Here is a 19,105-nt window from a genome sequence, read left to right as displayed (position 1 = left end):
ACTCACTTGTTCCATGAGAAAGGTATGTACATCCTCCCCTTCAGGTAAGTAGTCCTTCCAACTGAGGCCAGTCTCCCTCCATAAGGCTCCCACTTTCTTATGGCTCTAAAAGACAAGCAGTTTGTTCATTTTAAACACTTGAGAGACAACCAGGGGAGCTTACACAAGCTGGAGTGGTGCAGCTGTGTCAGGAGAAATAAAGAACCGTTCAGCCACCAAACAAGATGCCTAGCAATGAAGTGAAAACATCCGGAAATCCCGTGCAAGAGAAATTATATATGCAATCCTGCCACAGATATACACATCTCGTCAAGTGGTCAGACACCACAGTGATGGGTAATAAACAAGGCATAATGTGACACGTGGGGTTTCCAGCAACCTCAGCCAGAGATTACCTATGAAAAGTGACACATCTGAACGAGGCACAGTTTCCCACGGCCGTGACACAGAGCTGGCAGTTAGATGACTTAAGAATCTTCTCCTGACTCTGACAGCAACTTACTCTGTGACTCATACTTCCCCTGCCTTGACATTAAGGCACCAGCAGATCAGCTACTTTTAGAAAATAATTATTTGCATGGCTGTTTTCTGTGCAGAGATCAAGCCTCAAATTCAGGAACATAATGCCAAGTTCACTCTTCAATTCCTAGAATTTATTGCAAACCTTGAGAAAAGCGCCTTTGCAGCACATACAGTTCAATCTCCCGCATCCTCTAATGTCACGCTGACCTTTTGGTGTCCTGCCTAAGAGGGCACATATACAATTCTGACAAGAATAAAAAATACAAGAATAAAAAACACCCAAATGCTTTGCCAAAACTTCACCTTAAAGCACCTGCACAAGGGAGATGACTGTGTAGCCTCAGTTAAGCCCTAATAAAAGCAGCCTGATTTGTAGTTTACAAAGCAGATTATGCTTTTAAGTTTACAATACAGATCATTAAGAGTTAATTGCGCATGGTTCCTGCTACTATTCATCAGGATCTGAATTAGATGACTGATACTACACTGAAATACCCAGTCCAAGTGCTGGCCTGGACAAGATGGAATTAGAAAGCTGTGGCAGAAACAGAAACCCAAGGCTGTGCTTCAGCCCCTGGAGCACAGCAGCTTTTCTTTCACAGAATGGAGGAAAAAAACCCAACAAATGGAAGTTGACTGTCCAAACAAGCATGAGACTAAAATAAATAAATAAAAAGTCACTATTTGCACTGCTAGACTGAAATGCTCCTGGAACATTCAACCTTATTGGAATGCATGCTTTATAAAGGAAAAAAAAAAGAAAAAAAAAAAAAAAGAAAAGGCAAGTGAGGGATTTTACAGGGTTGAAAATATCCGAAGTGCAGTATTTAGCTTGATTATATATATATATATTAAAAAAAAGACAAAAAATGGAGACAGAATTAATAGGGAAACCACCAAACTGGTTGGACACACAACTGTGAGATGTGTAAGAGAGCTCTAGAAGTTACAGGGTGAAAAAGTGTCGCTACTACCCCTAGTGATGGGTGAATCTTAGGAGTTGGCAGGTTTAGTTTGGATAAGCACCCAGAAGTCTGAGAGGCCATCTGAAGCTTATCCGAACCCTTAGAACCTCTCCGGTCTGCAAGAACAGCTCTCTCGCAAGATTTCCGGCACTTGCTGCTTCTGGTCAGCCCAGAAATACCTCGAGCATGTCCCTCTTGCAGCATTTCAGCACTCTAGCTTCTGGAAGAAGCCAGGTGCAAAGGTACCTGCAAAAGGGAAAAGTGATGAGAAAAAAAAAAGTTAACTCAACTTTTTGGAACCTCGTAAGGCTTGGTTGGAAACTGGGGATGAAGAGGCAGGTTTCCTAGGTTATCTGGACTGGCTGGCCCATCCCTAAATACCTTCACGTGGGATATGTGTAGGCTTCATGCATAAACATGTACTCGCTGCATTCAGCTCCCATCTATGAACAGTACACCCAGACACTTACCATTTGTTTGCATAGAAGGTGCAAGATTTCAGCAAGCAAGACACCGGCTCTTCCCACAGGAAGCAAAGGTTTGCTAAATTCTCTAGAATGAAAGAAAACCAGATATTTTTCCTTATAATTTGAATTTGGAATGCAAGGCAAAGGGGTAGTGATCAAAGTGAGGCAGGACATCACCTTTAACTTCTGCCAGGGATAAAGGATTCCATCTGGCTAGCACTGCTGATAAAACAGACTTCAGTGATGCAGTGCACTTGCCACAACAGGGCTAATTAGAAATACTTCATTTTAATGTCATGTCAAATCCACTCATTTTTGTGGGATGCTGCATTTGGGCAGCAGGACCCTTTTGAGGGAAAAGGCTATTCTTTTCTTAATACACCACTTACAGGAAAAGGGAGCCATTCGACTGGTTTCCAGTTTATCCCCAAATATGTAAGGTCACATGCAAAATAGAGAAACTCTGGTCCTGGGAACAGTTTCCAGTCTTGCAGGCATGGTTTTTGTGCCCATTTAAGGCAACACCCTCGTGGTAGTTATTACACTCCTGAGACACCTTGCTCTCTTCAAATCTAATTCTCAGGGCCTTGCTGTGCTTTCAAACAACTTCAACTGTACAACAGTGGGGCATTTTTAAAGTATTTTTTAGTTTACTTGTTTAGTTAGAAACAAACAGGACTGAAGCAGATTTATGGATGAAACTTTCACCCCTGAACAGAGCAGCAAGCTCCCTTCCTACCACAGCCTAGTGCAAGTCCCGAACGATGTGCAGCAAGCCTTTTATCAGCTCACACGAGAAGCTGAGCCTCTAACACCACTTGTCTTTTATCTACTGATGGGAACCATGCTGTGAAAATACAAATACTATAGCATAGCCAGGCAGAGTGCTCAGCTCAACCAACACCAGAAAAGAGCAGCATTGCTTACTGTATAAGTTCTCTCATAGAGATTCCTCCTTCTTTTAACATGGGGGTCACCAACTCAGCTAGGTACAACCAAATATGGGGTATATCTATGGCCATATCGTCCGCCATCTCCAAGGTATCTGAAAAGCTTTAAAAGAAGAAGGAAAAATGCCAAGCATTAAATACAATTTAATTTGAAGCTTTTCCTGCAAAGCAAACCTGCACTTTAAAAATCCTTTGTTACAGGAGAGAGGAGTGAAGAGAATCACAAAGGCAACAAAAAACCCTATTGCTATCTTATACTTTCAGTGGTGTTCAGGAATGAATTTCTTTACGTAGTAACATGGCGAGTACGTGAAAAAGGCATTGCCTTTTGTAAAACCAGCAGATATATCCAGGAAAGCTCTATTTACAATAATTCTTCTATCCCAGTAACAAATTGTTTGCTAACTAGTAAAACCTGTTAAACCAAAAAAGCATTTTTGTCTAGAAATACAAACCATCTAATAAATGGAGCCTTCTTAAAAACATCCAAACATTTACAGAAGGGCATTATAATGATAACAGAAGCCCAAATGTAAGGTAAGCAGCAAAATGTCTGTAAGTATGTAAAACAACATGAGAAAAAAAGTTCAATACGCCAGATGAAGGTTTCCATCCAGAACAGAAAATGTGGCAGGACGAATTACAAAACTGCTCCCCAATGCCGTACACCGTTTCCGGAATCACGCTAACTCTTTTTTCCAATAAAACCCTTGTAGGTGGCTTCCTTTCCTGTGCCTGGTACAAGATGATTATTTTTCTGGCTCTCCTGCCAGTTTTCATCATGATTCATTTCTGCCTGAAAATCCTGAAAATTCTGGGGTCCAGTTTAGCGACTATAAATCTCTCTCGTGCTTCAGACCCAGAAACCATCTCCTTTGCTCTGTTCATTACATCCTGTGCTACTACTTCAACCCAGGTTTGTCCAAGGATTTCTGCCAGAAATGGGTTTCCTGCTGTGTAACTCTCCAGACTTGCGCTACGACCAGTACTTGTCCCATAACCCCTAATTACACAATAATTTGTCTTGCGTGAATAAATATAGTGGTTTTTGGTGGTGTACTCATGTGCTGGCTGAACACCACTTGCCCTTTCATCATCTCCAGGAGCTGTTTCACTTTTTTTATGCCACATTCAGACTGCATGTCCCACTACTTCATCAAGATCCTACTTATATGGTATCACCACCACTTATCCACACTCCAGGAAACACAGGAACGGCTTTCATCACAATCCATTATGGAAATGTAACACTTTGAATGAGTTGCTCTGACCATCAGCAACTGTGTGGACAGAGACAAGTGGACTCCCTGTTGATATGTTGGTTTTTTTTTTTTAAATTTTTTTTTTTTTTGAACCGTTTTGGACTTTTCCTGTGAGCCACTGGATTGCATCACAATGGAAATTCACCACCAGACATGGGCACAGGGAGATCATGATCGGAGTGGTCAGCGGTGCCACGGTAAGACATGATTCAACAGCAGCAAGACAAGACTAACTATTCGAAACTCGGTATCAAAAGCATCACTTCATCTGTTCGTTCGCTGGTGGCTCTTCATGGTTGTCCCCGTTTTAACCACTCTCCTCTAAGCCCCAGCAAGGACCGAGCAGTGCCAGAGACCTCCCTGGGAACACGGATCGTTTTATGACTGGACACCAGTTAAAATCCAGGCTGGGAACACAAACCCCAGAGAGCTGATGTGAACAGCAGCTGAAACTCGGACCTCTTGAGGAAGGTTTAACCCGTCTGATACACATCTGGCGTGTATTCTCCTTCTCAGCCCCTTGAGGACACATTTGCTCCTTGGAGTTGAGCTGTCCTGAGAAACGGCATCGTATGGGTGAAGCCTGTTGTGGGAGAACGGCTGCAGTTCTGTGGATGCACAGGCCCTCAGGCCACGCAGCCTCCAGGCATTAATGTCACGTACAGACTTTTGACTATTTCCTCCTCTTTTACTCTCGTTCAGTGATGTGCCAAAAGACTAACATTGGCAAACGCATCACAAACCAGACCTCTAAACACTTCAACAGACACCTACATATCTGCTTAGAAATCAATACAAAAACACAAAAATATTTACATTCACTAACGTGAAATACTTTAAATATATTACAATAATTATATTACTCATAAATACACCCAGGTGAAAATACTCCTTCCAAACAGATGCATGGAGAAGGCAGGATACCAAAGCAAGGTGGGAAATAATTCCTCTCCAACACAGTGTTCAATGAATGCTGAAAAAAAGTATTCATTTCTATGTGCAGAATACAAACCCCTTGAAGAAATCCTGCTTGCTCAGCTTTCCTGACTGCACCAACTGATGTAATAACTGGCCCATGTGATCCCTGGTGATCTGACTCCTCTCGAGTGTCGACTCCACTCCCACTCGCACGAAAACAGGCAGCAGATTCTGGGTGCTCAGCTCCTCCACACACTGCATTGCTTCCTGTTCGAATGACACACAGGATCACTCGCCTGAACTGAAAACATCAAAAAACGGGGCAGAATAATATTTTCAACTATAAGATAGGGTGGGTTTTTTTGGCAAATGAGTATTTAGTGAAGCTTCCAGCAAAGGTGCTGGACTAGGCTGTGGAAGCTCATCACAAATCATCACTGAGATGGCAACAGAATAATAATAATAATAAAAAAGATATGAGAATTTATACGATGCAGGCAACAATTTGTAAAATACACCATCACACTCCAGAGTACAGTTTGGCTGCTCAGTGAAAGGACAGGAATTGTCTTCTGGATGCCACCAAAACACCTACTATTTCATCAAATATCAAGCCAAGTCAAAAAGAGGACATGAGGTTAGATTCATTACTGATCCAACCTGGCACAAAAATGCCTGTTACAAACCCACATCATATAAAGAAGCAGAAAATAGGTGGGGAGCATTTGGAGGAAAACTTCCCCTTACTAAAGCTTCTGCTTTCTGGCATGTGCATTTTGTAACTGAAGCAAATAAAACACTCTTAAATGAGCATGTCTCTGAAAGCTCTCATGTCAAAAACCTCCACTGTCATCAGCGAAGATCTTCTACTGACCTTCTAGGTTGAGCCCAACGGATCTCAGTGGGCTTCCCAACTAAAGACATTTGCTCTTTGTCTTAGGTTATGCCTTTTGTTATCAAGAACTGGCAGCCCCAGATGCATTTCTGCAGGTCCTGAACAGCTTTTTTCTGCAGGTCATCGGCCTGGCGGTCCCAGACGGCACGCTCGGGCCAGAGCTCTCCCGTCAGATGTGCCTGACAGATCTCTGTGTCTCCAGGACAGACAGGTGAACACACACAGCTCGACCCTGCTGCCACTGGACACCAGCACACAGATCAGCAGTTTTAATTTACAGTCAGGTTAAATACTGAAGACTAAACTCATGACAAACGGCTATTCCTATGCTCTATGCTACATTAACACACTCATATATGGCCTTGTTAATGTGAGTTTAAGTTGAATTAGCCAGCAGCTTTGTTGCACGATGCATTTGAAGAGCAGCAAGAATTTACAATTATTAAGTAACCCCTTTAATGCAAACAAGGTGCCTCAATCTGATGTACTTTTTTTAAGCAGAGGTGCACTTGTCTAATATGATTCAACTCGTGTTTCCATCCAGCCATAAAAATATCTCACTGTATGTGTGAGCAGAGAAACTGAAGCAGCCCCTTCGCCCCAGACATCCAGGGGTGAGCCTTTGAAGTCTATGGCAAAAAGAAAAAAGGACCGGAGACTGCTTTGTTCACCAGCCCCCCCGCCCCTGACTCTCCCTGCTGAGATCTGCCAGGCCAGCAAAGCTGGGGGACACTGCAAATCAAAGCATTTTTTTTTTCTCCAAACCAGGATTTAATAGTTTCTCCTGATAACTAGATGTGAACCCAAAACAATCCATCACAAGAATATTCCTCTTTCTGATTTTAATTGGAAGCCCTATGAAGCGGAAGCAGCAAGTCTGCTTTTAGGGTGCCAAACCAGGAACTCCCCAGTGCTGCTATTTCAAACTTGGCAGGTTTTAAAAATTTATTTCAGCAAAAGATCAAACCAATCAACTTTGCAGCTAACGTAACACTTCTTGCAAACTCCCTGGACGAACCAGAAATCCATTTACAAAGGAAACAAAATTTCAACCTTTAACTAGGAAGTGATGACAGCTGCTCCGTAATTTTCAATGTTTATTAAAAATACTCTGGAGTGGTTTGTTCAATATTTAGGACTGCTTTATCTGCCTCCAGATCAGAACAGCACATGCTTTGATAACTGAATGAAAACCTCAGTTTATTTTCCCACTGGCTTTTCTGCTTCCAAAATCGCTGCTATTATGGAGCTGCTCAGTGATTCATGACAGATACGCATACATCTTGCTACTTAAAGCACACAAGCTGGCCTATTTTTCCTATTACTAGGAGGGCAGAAAACAAGGTTGGGAGACAACTGTCCTCAAAACACTCATGGAGCTGCTGCTGCTCAGATTTTGACAGGCCCCATCGTTTCCGTTACCTCTGCGTGAGCTGGGTGCTTACAAAGACACTGTTCCTGGAGAGAAAACATACTCAAGTCCCACAGACCTTTCTGCTAAGTGAGATTTTAATTTTGCTTACCTTAAAATCATTAATATGCAAGAACTCATCAATGATAGATTTGCATTTTCTCTCTATTTCCTCTTCTGATAGTGAAGGCTTTTCTTGTGCTGGAGCTGGGGTAGCTTCTGGCTTGGCTGGTAGAAATAGAAGAAAAAAACTACATGCATTTGGAAAGGGAAAATCAGCATCATTTTCAGAGAAGACGCTCTGAAAACAGAAGTCACCGGAGCAGGGCATGTTCCCTCTCCCATCATCAGGCATGGGTCATTCCTTTCTTGGCTAACTTTCCCTGCATGAACTCCTGATGGTTCTGTAAATCAACCTTCTTATAGAAACACTGCTGGCAGTGACACAGGTTGTAACACTTTCAAAGTTCTCTATCAACATTAAATAATTAAACTTTGAGCTGCTACAGCATGCTGGAAATTTAAAACATGCTGACCTCAATGGGCAGCAACCCAAAGCAATCTCCTGATCACATCTCCAAAACCTTGGTCCCCGTGAAGTCCTGTACAAAGTCCTGAAGCTTCAAGACAAGCATCTGCTGTGTTGTGGCAGTCAAGACGTGTTCCTCACTGTAGCAGTTTCTAGATGTTTCCCAGGGACAGAGCAGAACACTGTACTTATCACAAAGGCTCTGTCCACAGGGAACATTGCCCTGAGTGTCCTCGATATTTTCTCACTAACAGATTGGCTCAAGCTGGCAGGAGCAAAAAGCCAGAGCTGCAGTGCTGACAAGGTGACAAGCCACCCCAGCGAGTGCTAACACTGCACTGTGCTAAGGCCTGCTCAGAAGGAGGGCTGGCAACAACGCAGCACTAAAAAGATGCTGTGCATGCTCTGTCCCAGACCCAAATCGCTGCTCTGGCCGTGGCAAACGTTCAGAAAGGGTAGATACGGCTTTACTGGGCACTGAAGCAGTGGTTCCACAGAACTGACACTGATTTTGGGGACTCTGAGCCCAGAAACCGATGGCAAAAGCAACAGGGTCTGAGCAGGCATGACAGCGACGTGGTGTCTTGCTGGTACCTGCAGCCTTTCAACTCCAACGAATCCCAAGGGGGAGCTGGAGGGAGGAGATGATGCCAAGGCCTGTATGAATCCACTGTTACAAACCTTGGGGAGGCAGATCACAGCTATTGCAGCTTGATGTGTGACTGTAGGACAAATATTCACACCGCTGCACAGAAATCTGCCACTTTTTCTGACAGATTTTCCCTTATGCCTTTTCACGTACTCAGCAAGATTCCCTGAGCACGGAAGAGCCGCTTACCAGATTCCTTGGCTTTGTTCCTCTCTGCCTCTGTGCTGTTTCTGTCCATCTCCATGCCGCCTGTCAACTGTTTCACTGTCTCCAGCATCTCTCTCCGCTGCTCCTCTTGTGCCTGATTGTCGAGCAGCAGCTCTTTACTGCTGCTGCCCCGTAGGAAGGTGTTGGGGCGGGAGAGGGAAGGCGGAAGAGGTTTGTCATTCTTCTCCCTGCCTGTGCTTCCGCGACTGCGGAACAAAACCATAAACACTTAAAGGTTACGGTACAAGTAACTCCTGCTCGCAAGAAAAGACATTGGACAGCTTTCTAGCAACTGCAGGAAAACCCCACAACCCAAACCCTGCAGGATTGTCCTCTCAATTTTTTATGGTTGTAGCTACACAGAAAATTTAACTTCAAATTAAATTATCATCGAAATGAACTCGGGTCTCAGAGATGCATAAAACCAAATATCCACTGAGTGGACAGGCAGAGCCAGTGCTTCCTAAAGTACACACGGAAAAGCAATGAAGTCCTTACAGCACCTATTGTAGATGCAGAACAGTGAATTCTATAATGTAAAGGTACTGTTCTACTGTGAAAGAGCGGTGTATTTTTTACCTATTTATTGATAAAATAGCTTCTGAATAGTGAAGGCTACCAGCAACAGGTGACAAGGGTCTGTCCTATTAATTACTGTGTTAATGAGTAAGATGGGCAAAATGACACCAAAACAGAATATCATCCAGGTAAGCCAGAGTTTTAGGTGAAAAAGGAAGGAAAACATCAGAGGGACAAACCCAAGGAAACAGTCCAGCAGCTTGTGCATACTGGAAGTGACATTTTTAACAAACCATACATTTCTAAACAGTGTCTAGAGGTGATAAATTATTGAGGGTTAATACGTTTTATGCTACAAGCTGGAGTGGCTGTAGCCCTGATGAAATTGGGGTGTGAGAGTGCTGCACAGCCTTACATATGCATCACATGATGTGGAAGCACGGGCAAGCTGGGTCACATTGCATGGGAAGGGTCAGGCACAGCCAGAATGTTTTAAGAGCCCTGCAGAATTTCTGCGAGGTTTTCAGCATGTTCTTCTGGATAAACAAACCTACTGACCTGGCTGAACCCACGACCATTGAATCCAACCTGAATAGCCATTTATGACACCATTTTATCTGAAGAGGTGTTTAACTTGTTATAAACTACTAGCAAGTGTATCTTACACGAAGGGTGACTGAAAAGTGGAACTTAAAATATTCCATTTAATGGCTTTAAAAATCAGTACCACCTGTCTCTCCAAAGATACAAAATACACATGTGTTTTAAGTTAACTCAAAGCACACAGGGTGGAGGAAAAGACTCATTCATTCCTCGAAATTCAATGAAATTCTTTCTTCCTGCGTGCCAGTAACTAGAGCAGCGAAGGAAAGGCGCAGGCAGACAGACAGCAGAAGGGAAAGTCATCGTCGGACTGAAGCTTACCTAGTTAAGGCCCTGCGAGAATCTAATTCTGAAGATGCGGATGAGGCAGATACAGATGAGACTGGAGGCTGCAGCGCAGAAAATCTGTTCAAACTAGTGGCACTTGGTCGTAAGGAGTCTGGGAGATTGTAAAAACACAGACAAGAGCGACAACAAGGTCAGTAGCTGCTGATGCCTTAGCATCACAAAAATCAGTTGAGCAATAGCTGTTTTCAGAGTGATGGGGAGACAACTGAAGGGAAAAGGCTGGTCCTGCCCCACTTTAACCCTGCTGGTCAGACAGTCACACATGGAGAGGAGCATTCCCACCCAAATCCGCTCTTGGCAAGGATGGCTGGTAGCAAAGCAGAGCGGCAGGACCCATTCCTGACTTACCCATCTCGCTTGCCTTTGCTCCACCACTGCTGCCCTTTCCCCAGCTGCCCAACTGGGCTTTAGGCACAAGCTGAATCTTCTCATCTATTGTGGGCTGTAAAACACATCAAGACAAACCATTACAAGGGCAAATTACCCATCTGAATTATAAACGGGGTATTTTTTTGGCAACAATCCCCGTTTTGTGAACACCAAAATACACTTTAACACATTTTTGGAAGACCAAACCCCAGCCAAAGACAGAGGACACAAACAACAAAGGGCAAGACGAACAGCCTCTCCCAAAGTGTCACAGACATTCACAATGACCAGGAGCTTTTTTTACTTGGGAACTCTGAAGCTCAGTAAGGAGGAAAAAGCGCATGATATCAGTACTTGAAAGATGTTCAGTTAGTTTGTGACTAGTAGAACGGTTTTGCTGTCCACTCCACCTACCAGTCACAACCTTGGGGGGAACCTGCACAGTAACAAACAGAATTCAGAGGGCAAGGAATGACAACAGGTTGCAGAACTCGGAGGGAAAAAGTAGTGTCTGACAAGAAGAGGACATTGATTTTACAAAGCTCAGTAGGTGAATTTATTGACGAGGAGGTTGTGACCCCACAGATCTCTTTGTATGAGCTCCTCTCTCCTTCCGACAATGCAGTTGTTGCGGGGTTAGCTCTAGTTGTACTGTATTTGTGCTAAATGCAGTAGAAGGACTTTTCCCAGATGAGCTGTAAGCCCAGACAAAAGCAGGCTGAATCCCTCCTGCTAATTAAGTTTTGGAGACTGTTTTATGACTTTCACAAGGAACAAACCAAGTCTGATCTGCAGAAGGGCTACAGCCCATCCAGGTTCTACTTTCCAGCTTGCTGAGCATCCAGGCACTGAGAGTAAAATCCAGGGAAGAGCGACATTAACTGGGACAAGGGAACGTCTAGGAATTTCCCTGATTTATGTGAAAAACGGAGTTCTCCTTGGCGAGAAAAAGGAGAACAAAGCTGTTCTGAAGATCAGTGAAAGAAATTTCCAAGCTTGTCTAACCTGCAGCCTGAAATAGATGTCCCCAAACTACCATTCTAATGGTAAATTAATAGGAAGATGCTCATCCGGAGGATGGGCATGAAAGTTTATGGCATTCTGAGGGATGCAACTGCACCACACAGCAGTCCAAGAACACCGTAAAAGTGGACACGGCTCTCCTCATACTACTTGAACCTTTCAAGACAGGAGTGCTGCCATCTGCAACACATCAGGAACATTTTGTTTTCCGATTGAATGTGGCATCCTCTTTCTACTAAGAAGCAGTGTCAGAATGGGGTCTTGAGAACTTGAGGCAGCAAATGATCTCTATCAGACCCTTCTGTCAGAGCCACGTCATGTGCTGCATCACCATCACACCCAATACCCTGATTCACATCTCTCTTCATCATTTAATAAAATGCAGATTTTCCAACTAAGAGAACGTCTGGGTCACTAAAAGGACACTATGAACCTGAGAAAAAGTGTATTAATACGCCCTTCCCCTCAGAACAAACAAAATGGGAACATTCAGAAGACCACGGAGAGTCTTCCCTTGTGCTTTATTTGTGCACACTATAAACTCTGGGGATTTAATATACCCCAAACCCCAAGTTTTGACCTGTAAACACCGTTACTGGTCTTTCCTAGACAGACAGATACAATAAGGTTAAACCTTGGCTTTGTTGTTGCTCTGAACGAGTCTTGTGCTGGCACCTACCTTGGTGATTTTAAGGAACTTGGTGGGGTCCAGCACCCTGCTGTTCTTTGCCCCCTGCACAGTGTTCCAACCTCCTTCATCGACCCGCTGGACACCTGCCAGATGACAAACATAACCACCCTTAGCTCATCCCCACTGCTCCAGCCGCACCCTGGGAAAGCACAGGCGATCGTCTCCAGGCTCAGCAAGAGGAGGAAAAGATGATGGCACGTTTCTGCTAAGCCTCAGCACAATTCTGTGCAGAAATCATGTCTTTCGGAATGTTTCTTCAGACCAAGAACTAGCTCGCCTGAGTTTATTATTATAAAATAGCCTCAACATATGAGATCTCACTATTTTCAAGGGCTGGTTTTGTTATCAGTGCTTCCTGGTTAGATTTCTCAGCATGTGTTCTTGCAGTCTGGATATGGCTGCACGTACTGTGTGTTCACAAGCTCACTGAAGGAGCAGACGACGTGCCTTTGCCAACCCAAAGCTGCACTTGTTGCACAGATTTCAGCAATGCTATGCTAGTCTAGACACAGAACCATTCAAGCAGCCACAAGTTCCTTACCTTCTCCCAATGTCAGTTTTAGGATAAATAAAGTCTACATGTATTTTCTTTATGCCCTGTTTTCACAGCACTTCCATTTGACAATCTTTAGTGTTCAAGAATCACAAAGATTTCTTCCTCCTTGCCCTGCTCTGTCCCAGTCATTCCAAATTCTTCTTCAGGTACTGCCAACCTCAAGGGCTGGGAGCAATTTAAGGTAACGCCAAGACACTGTCTCGTGTGCGAGTTAACACCTCACAACTTCAACCGCTAAAGACAACATGGTTACTTTTGAAATTAGATGCTATTCTCTTGAAATTAGATTCTGCTGTATGCAAGAATGGATGGCAAATCTGACTCCTACGTAGTAACTTGTTCTAACAGATTTCTGGCAGCCTGTCACAAAATCAAATATGGTTTGCATGAATGTGAAACTTAAGTACTACTGGCCTACGATTGTCTATTTTTACCCAAGGGATTTGCTCCTGAAAAATCCACACAGCCAATCCATGGCAAGTCTGTTCCTTCTCCAGCCTCAGCCACAATCAGGCCCCAATTCCCTTTGCTCATTACACTTAGGGAAGAAAAACCCCGCATTTTTTTTCTTTTATGTGGGATTCCCTTTATGGCCACTGGATGAAATGAGTGAGACGAGCAGCCAACTTGGCTTTTACTTTACCCGGTCTCCTCTTCTCTTTGGTCATGAGTTGTTGGACCTTCCTCTGTTCTTCTTGCTCTTCAATCTTGGCTTCTTTATGAATCTGCTCGATGGTCTTCGGGCCCTGATCTGCTCTCCGTGACACCCAGTTGCACTAGGAAAGAAGCAAACATGTGCTCGGAGATACTTCCAGGGGAGCATCATCAATGGGGTATTTTGAAAACCGTGAACAAGGCCTATCCCTGCCACCCTTGTAACGTCTTGGAGGGGCTGCTCCACGAGGGACTGGGGAAAATTCTGTGGAGCTGGGTCACGTTGTGGCGGTGGTTACCCCAGCACCACAGGTCAAAGCTGTTTGCTCTGGTACACAGACTGCGGTATATGTTTTGGTGAAGGGCAGCTGCAGTGAAGACCTGGCTCTGTAGAGGCATGACTGAATTCAAGACATTTTAACCCCTAGCATCCTACCCATTCCCAGCTTTCCAGTTTTTCCAGGTTCAGAGGATAGAGAAGGACCAGAGGGAGGCTGCTGTTGCTCTCCAACCATTTATTACTGACACCGCTTGCCGAAGCCCTTCCTTCAAGCTTAAGGAAATAAACGGAACTCAAAATAAAGAAGCAAGAAGCAACTACATTTTATCTGGAGATGGTGCTTTGCCCCTCCAGGGATTGTGATGGCTGAGACAGGAATTCTGCGGCGAGAGGTGGAGCCGTCTCTGCACTAAACATTTCCACTGCTTGATGTGCCTACTCAGCCATACACTGTACAGATCCATCTACCCCTAGAACAACCAGACTCTCTCTTGATCTTGCTACAACCTCATTACAACTTTCGGGGTAATTATGTCTGCGTACCCTGCAGTCAAAATGGTGACTTCAGCCTCCACAAAAACCCAAACCAGCTTCAAAACAGCGATGTGAGGTATGAGTAAAACCTGCCCAGCATTTCAGTCATGGCCAAAGCCATGCTGCTACCAGCACCTTCACTGGTGAAATTACATGTGCTGGGTAAAGTTTGCGCAATCTGTGGTCACATCTTCAACCACGTGGTGTAGAGACACCCTTCACTGTACCACACTCCAGCTGTTAACACCTTGGCTGTGTTGAAAACCATTGCTTGATTACCACACAGGCAGGTCCCCGTCTGTACTGTGCACCTGCTTGTCTACACCAGGTTATTAATTTTTGGAGCTTAGTGTGGACCCATCGGCGTCACATTCTGCTGCAGCACAGGCTCCATCTGCTTTTGTCTGCACAATATGGCCAGTCAACAACTGGCAGATGCCTGGTTGTGCTACCAATAGAGCTGATATAGGACCATCCTTCCATGAGATCTTTGGGATAAGGAGTGTAGATCTCCCCCTAACATCCCACATCTGCTGTAAATAAAGTCCCTGCTCTCGCAGGAGTGCTCTTTCAGCCTGGACATGGAAGGCAACATGCTCCTTTACTTACTTGAGTTGGTACCTACCAGCCTTAGGTCTATTACATCCTGAAGCATGAACCGAATCCTTGAAGATGTTTTCCTCTCTTTCACAATCTTCTCCATCTGATTAAAATACTGGTCCATGCGAGGCTACACAAGAGAGACATCATCATCAGTGAGTCTTGGAAGAAAAGGAAATTACTCCCTCAGGTAGGGAGTCAGTGGGTTCTGCACTGTAGCATTTTCGTGCCAGAAGCACATCTGGGGACCCAGCTGCTCGGAGTGAGTGCTGGGTCTCGTACGCTCCCCCCAGGTTGGACCTGAGCGTGCACAGTGCAGGACGTGCAGAAAAGGAGGCACAACTCTGCAGGCACCTCGTTCGTTTAGCACATGCATTCTCTGCATTTTTAATCGCTCAAAAGATCTACACCCTCTGCACGTACATAATAAACTTGCCATCCATTTAAAAAAAAAATAAAAATTAGTATTTTTTCATGGTACAGCTAAGCTGACCTACTGGCTAGTGGCCACCAAAGAGGGGAGTCCTGCTCTACTTCTGAGCTCCTCCTTTTCATATCAGCATGTGTGCTCATCACCTCAGCCCAAGAAAAACTGGCTCAGGAAACTGAACGGGAATAAAACTGACCCTGCACACATTTTGATGCTTTACCTCCCTGAACTGTCTCATCTGGGGTCAGGCAAGGGAAGCAGAGGCAGAAGCAGTGTTTCCCTCAGCAAGAAACTGTTTAACAGGCTTAGCTGTGGTACAAAATCCCACAAGCTCCTTTTCATCCAAAAAGTCGTGATGTGATCGAATCCAAATCAGTTTGCACTAAGACATGAAATGGTATCATTAGAGAAGCCTCCATTAGGTCTAAATTTGACTCGCCAGGCTCCAATGAGCCTTTTTCCCCCCGAAATGGAGGCTCTGGCCATTTTAAACAAAAAGTTTCAGGGCAGTTTTCTAAAATGTTTCCCACCCCCTTCACTAAAAACTAGCTAAACCCTTTTCCTTATACTTAAACAAACAAGAAAAACCCTATTAAAATTTGGTTCTGGCCTTGCCTTGGAAAGTTTCAGCTCCAAGAGCAAACGTTTCCAAAGTCAGGAATGACGGGGAAAATATTTAAAATGGACATTGTCCAAAAGCTTTAATTGTAACTATCACTAACGCTTCACCTTCAGTAAAACACACATAATAAAACTTCTACTCCGTTAACAGAAGATAAATAAAGGATTCTCACTCGATCTTGATAGAAACAACAAATCACAAAGACAGGAGACTGGCAGCTTCTCACAACACGTAACATGACATCTGCAAGCACTTCCCTGCTGTGTGCATGCTCCATGCTACACGGTGCCACGGCTCTGGGCTGCAGGACCGGCCAGTGCACCAAAACATTGGCTTCTACAGTGTTTCCATGCTCGCAAAACAGCATCCAGGACTCATCCAGCATGACCTCAGCTACTGCTTAGAAGTCAGACCCTGTTTTCTGCCCAACACACGTGGAGAAATTTAATCCCTGCTTCTGACACTTTCAAACCTGCACCAATAATGTGTATGCTGTTCATTAACAGTGTCCGGTATTTAGCCTGGGGGATTAGTAGTAAACTGCGCCGTTTTGGTCAATGCTCTGCAAAACAGTTTGGGAAACTATTTACCCGTAAGGATCAGGATTGATCCACCGTGATCCCTGCAAACCAGTGCACTGTAAGGGACCTCCCTTCCCCGAGCAGCTGAAAACAATTAGCTCAGTTTGTTTCCAGAGCTGAGTCCCACTGATTTCTGGCAAAACCCTCGAATGCTTTTTCATCCCAAGCCTAGCTTGTGTGAAAGAGCAGCAGACTGCCTGTGCCAAGAGAAGCTCATCCGAGTGTGTAAGGCTCCGTGCTACATATACATTTGTTGGAAAATCGGGAGGAGGATGCTGGAGTGCTGCAGTTGCAAAACAGCTGCTTCATTCCAGCATAGCTGGAGGCAATGATGACACAAAATAAAAGCATCCACCAAGGTTCAGGTAGGGGTTTAGGCCAGTTAGGAAGGGTTTTTTTAGATTTAACCCCAACGATACATGTAAGTGGTACATTTTGTAGGTAATATAAACCTTCAATGGTAAAGAAATGACTCTAAATATGAATGTTTTGGACACTGCAAGGTAAGAGATATCTGGAAAAAGTAGGTGTTGAGCATTTCTAGGTTGTGTGTTTGGATGAAATATTTGGAACAGCTAACAACTGGAGAACACTGTTGAAAACGATACAGAACCCATCACAGACAAAGGAGCAAGGCCAGGTCACGGAAGAGCAGATGATTTCCTTGTGCCATACAGAAATGGCCGAAGAAAAAAAATAAATCCTCAAATAAAACCACCCCACCCCTATTTTTCCATCCCCGCCCAGAAAGCCTCATCTCTCACTCCCAGTCCTGCCCTACCTTTGCTTTCTCAAAGTCCAGGTCCTTGCCAATGGTAGTTAGCAGGCGGCAAAGGCACTCAAGGGACTCCTCATCGTGGTTTTTCAGCAGCTTGACCACGCAGTCATGCATGATAGCCTCCGTCAGCATTTTCAGTTTGAAAAGCTCGCCAATGAATTTTATATTCCCAATGGATCTCCGTCGGGCCTTGTCCTTGGCCTCTTCCAGCTCGTCATGGAGCCGTGTCTTCTCCTCCGGCTGTAAAACAGAAAAACAGTTCTAAAAAGCCACGTTCACAGAGCTCAGAACTCTTCAAAAGATCCAGTTTCACATTTAGAGTTGCTGTTGTCTTGTTTACATTTTTTCTCCTAAAAACCAAGAAAAGGCTGGTGTAAACCCACTAATCAAGGCAGGTATTTTTTATTACACTCAGCCAGTGTGACAGAAAACTCTCAACTCCAAAATTCCCCCTAAATCGACTGCCATCTTCAAAAGAGATCACTTTCAGAGGGAGCTCTGAGAATTTATGGGAGGAAAAAAATACCACTTACAGTGGTAGCAGCTTCAAGTTCTTTCTGCTTCTTTTCAAAGACGTCGTCGTCAGCCTTGTCCTTTTCAAATTCCTTCTGGCAGCGATTTAACAGCAACTTGCGGAAATTTACTGTGCTCCCAGGTTTGTCTGCCATGGGCACTTTCAGCTGCAGAAGGAAGAAAAACATCAGCAGAAATACGGCTAAACTCTACATACGAGCGAGGTTTCCTATAAGCCATCCATTACATTTTATTATGCACTTCATATTCAGCAACACAAGCCTGCAAGGCTGTGACAGTTAAACATCACGTCATGATTTCCAGCGGAGTTTTACATTTCATATGTAAAGTCGCACTCAAAACTTGGCTGACACCACCTCCGCCCAGAGACAAATTACATTTCCATTCACAGGATCCTTTAAAAAGACACGCTGCCTAAAAACACCCTTGTTATGTGGCGAAGACTCCGTGCTCCTTTGTTGCATGTCATGAAGGATCAGGAGGAGAAGAGGGTTATTTTGCCCCAGATTCACCATCTGAAAACTAGCTGTCCAAAGCTTGGCTCAGCACCTCGGGCTCCTCTTGGAAATGAGAGATAAACTGAACTTCCCAAGCGTGACTCACTGCATCTCGCAACCAGGCAGTGCGAGGTGTCCTCAACTCCAAACATATCACTCCAAGCAAAGCCCTCTGCCTGCAGGCATGGCCAACAAATGCAGAAGAAGAAATCTGCCACTTTATTTACCTTCAGAGACTAACATTTAACTCTACTCTTGCCACGTTTATGTTACTGCCAATCAGTTCATGGGGATAATGAGCAGAACATGTTCCTGTTTGACTTGGGCGGCTCTTACCGTTACAAGACACCTGCACATGTTGGCATACGCCACCGAGAAGCTCGGTTCATCAATTGCCTTCTCAAAGACCAGGTCGATGACTCCTTTCAGCCTCTCCTCGGTATCTACCGTCAGGTCTGTCACTTGCTTCATGAGCTGATTGAACATCTGGGGCGTCAGCTTGTTCAAGATGCTTCGTACCTTGCGGAACAGCTCCTGAAGGACAGAAAAACTCTTCAGTACAAATCCAACAGGCGGCTTTCAGGAATGAGCTAGGCTGCCACCTCCAAGGTGAACAGAGATGCTGTCCTACGGGAACTCCCTGGAAGCTGTTACACACACGCACACGTCTGTGCACAGTCCGGCCCCAGTTCTAACTCAGCTACCCGTGAC

General features: G+C 44.5%; 1 protein-coding gene across 30 annotated transcripts in view; it reads right to left on the bottom strand.

Annotated features, from left to right (window-relative positions):
* The window catches only part of EIF4G3 (eukaryotic translation initiation factor 4 gamma 3), a 148,313-nt gene that overhangs the window by 7,036 nt on the left and 122,172 nt on the right, over positions 1-19,105 (bottom strand). For 28 of the 30 annotated variants that reach the window (XM_055706392.1, XM_055706393.1, XM_055706395.1 and 25 more), the window contains 14 exons: positions 18,731-18,928; positions 17,897-18,043; positions 17,367-17,603; positions 14,978-15,082; positions 13,528-13,660; positions 12,317-12,411; positions 10,594-10,687; positions 10,219-10,336; positions 8,758-8,981; positions 7,503-7,618; positions 5,179-5,351; positions 2,882-3,007; positions 1,958-2,039; positions 7-105 (listed from right to left, as the gene is read on the bottom strand). In XM_055706392.1, coding sequence (XP_055562367.1) covers positions 7-105; positions 1,958-2,039; positions 2,882-3,007; positions 5,179-5,351; positions 7,503-7,618; positions 8,758-8,981; positions 10,219-10,336; positions 10,594-10,687; positions 12,317-12,411; positions 13,528-13,660; positions 14,978-15,082; positions 17,367-17,603; positions 17,897-18,043; positions 18,731-18,928 — 1,947 coding nt within the window. Of the gene's footprint in view, positions 1-6; positions 106-1,260; positions 1,734-1,957; positions 2,040-2,881; positions 3,008-5,178; positions 5,352-7,502; positions 7,619-8,757; positions 8,982-10,218; positions 10,337-10,593; positions 10,688-12,316; positions 12,412-13,527; positions 13,661-14,977; positions 15,083-17,366; positions 17,604-17,896; positions 18,044-18,730; positions 18,929-19,105 lie in introns of those variants that run through there. The other 2 variants (XR_008731594.1, XM_055706419.1) reach the window with 2 other exon arrangements.

Source organism: Falco cherrug, chromosome 3, assembly GCF_023634085.1.
Source record: "Falco cherrug isolate bFalChe1 chromosome 3, bFalChe1.pri, whole genome shotgun sequence".
Classification (NCBI taxonomy): Eukaryota; Metazoa; Chordata; class Aves; order Falconiformes; family Falconidae; genus Falco; species Falco cherrug.
This window is presented reverse-complemented; position numbering and strand designations above follow the sequence as displayed.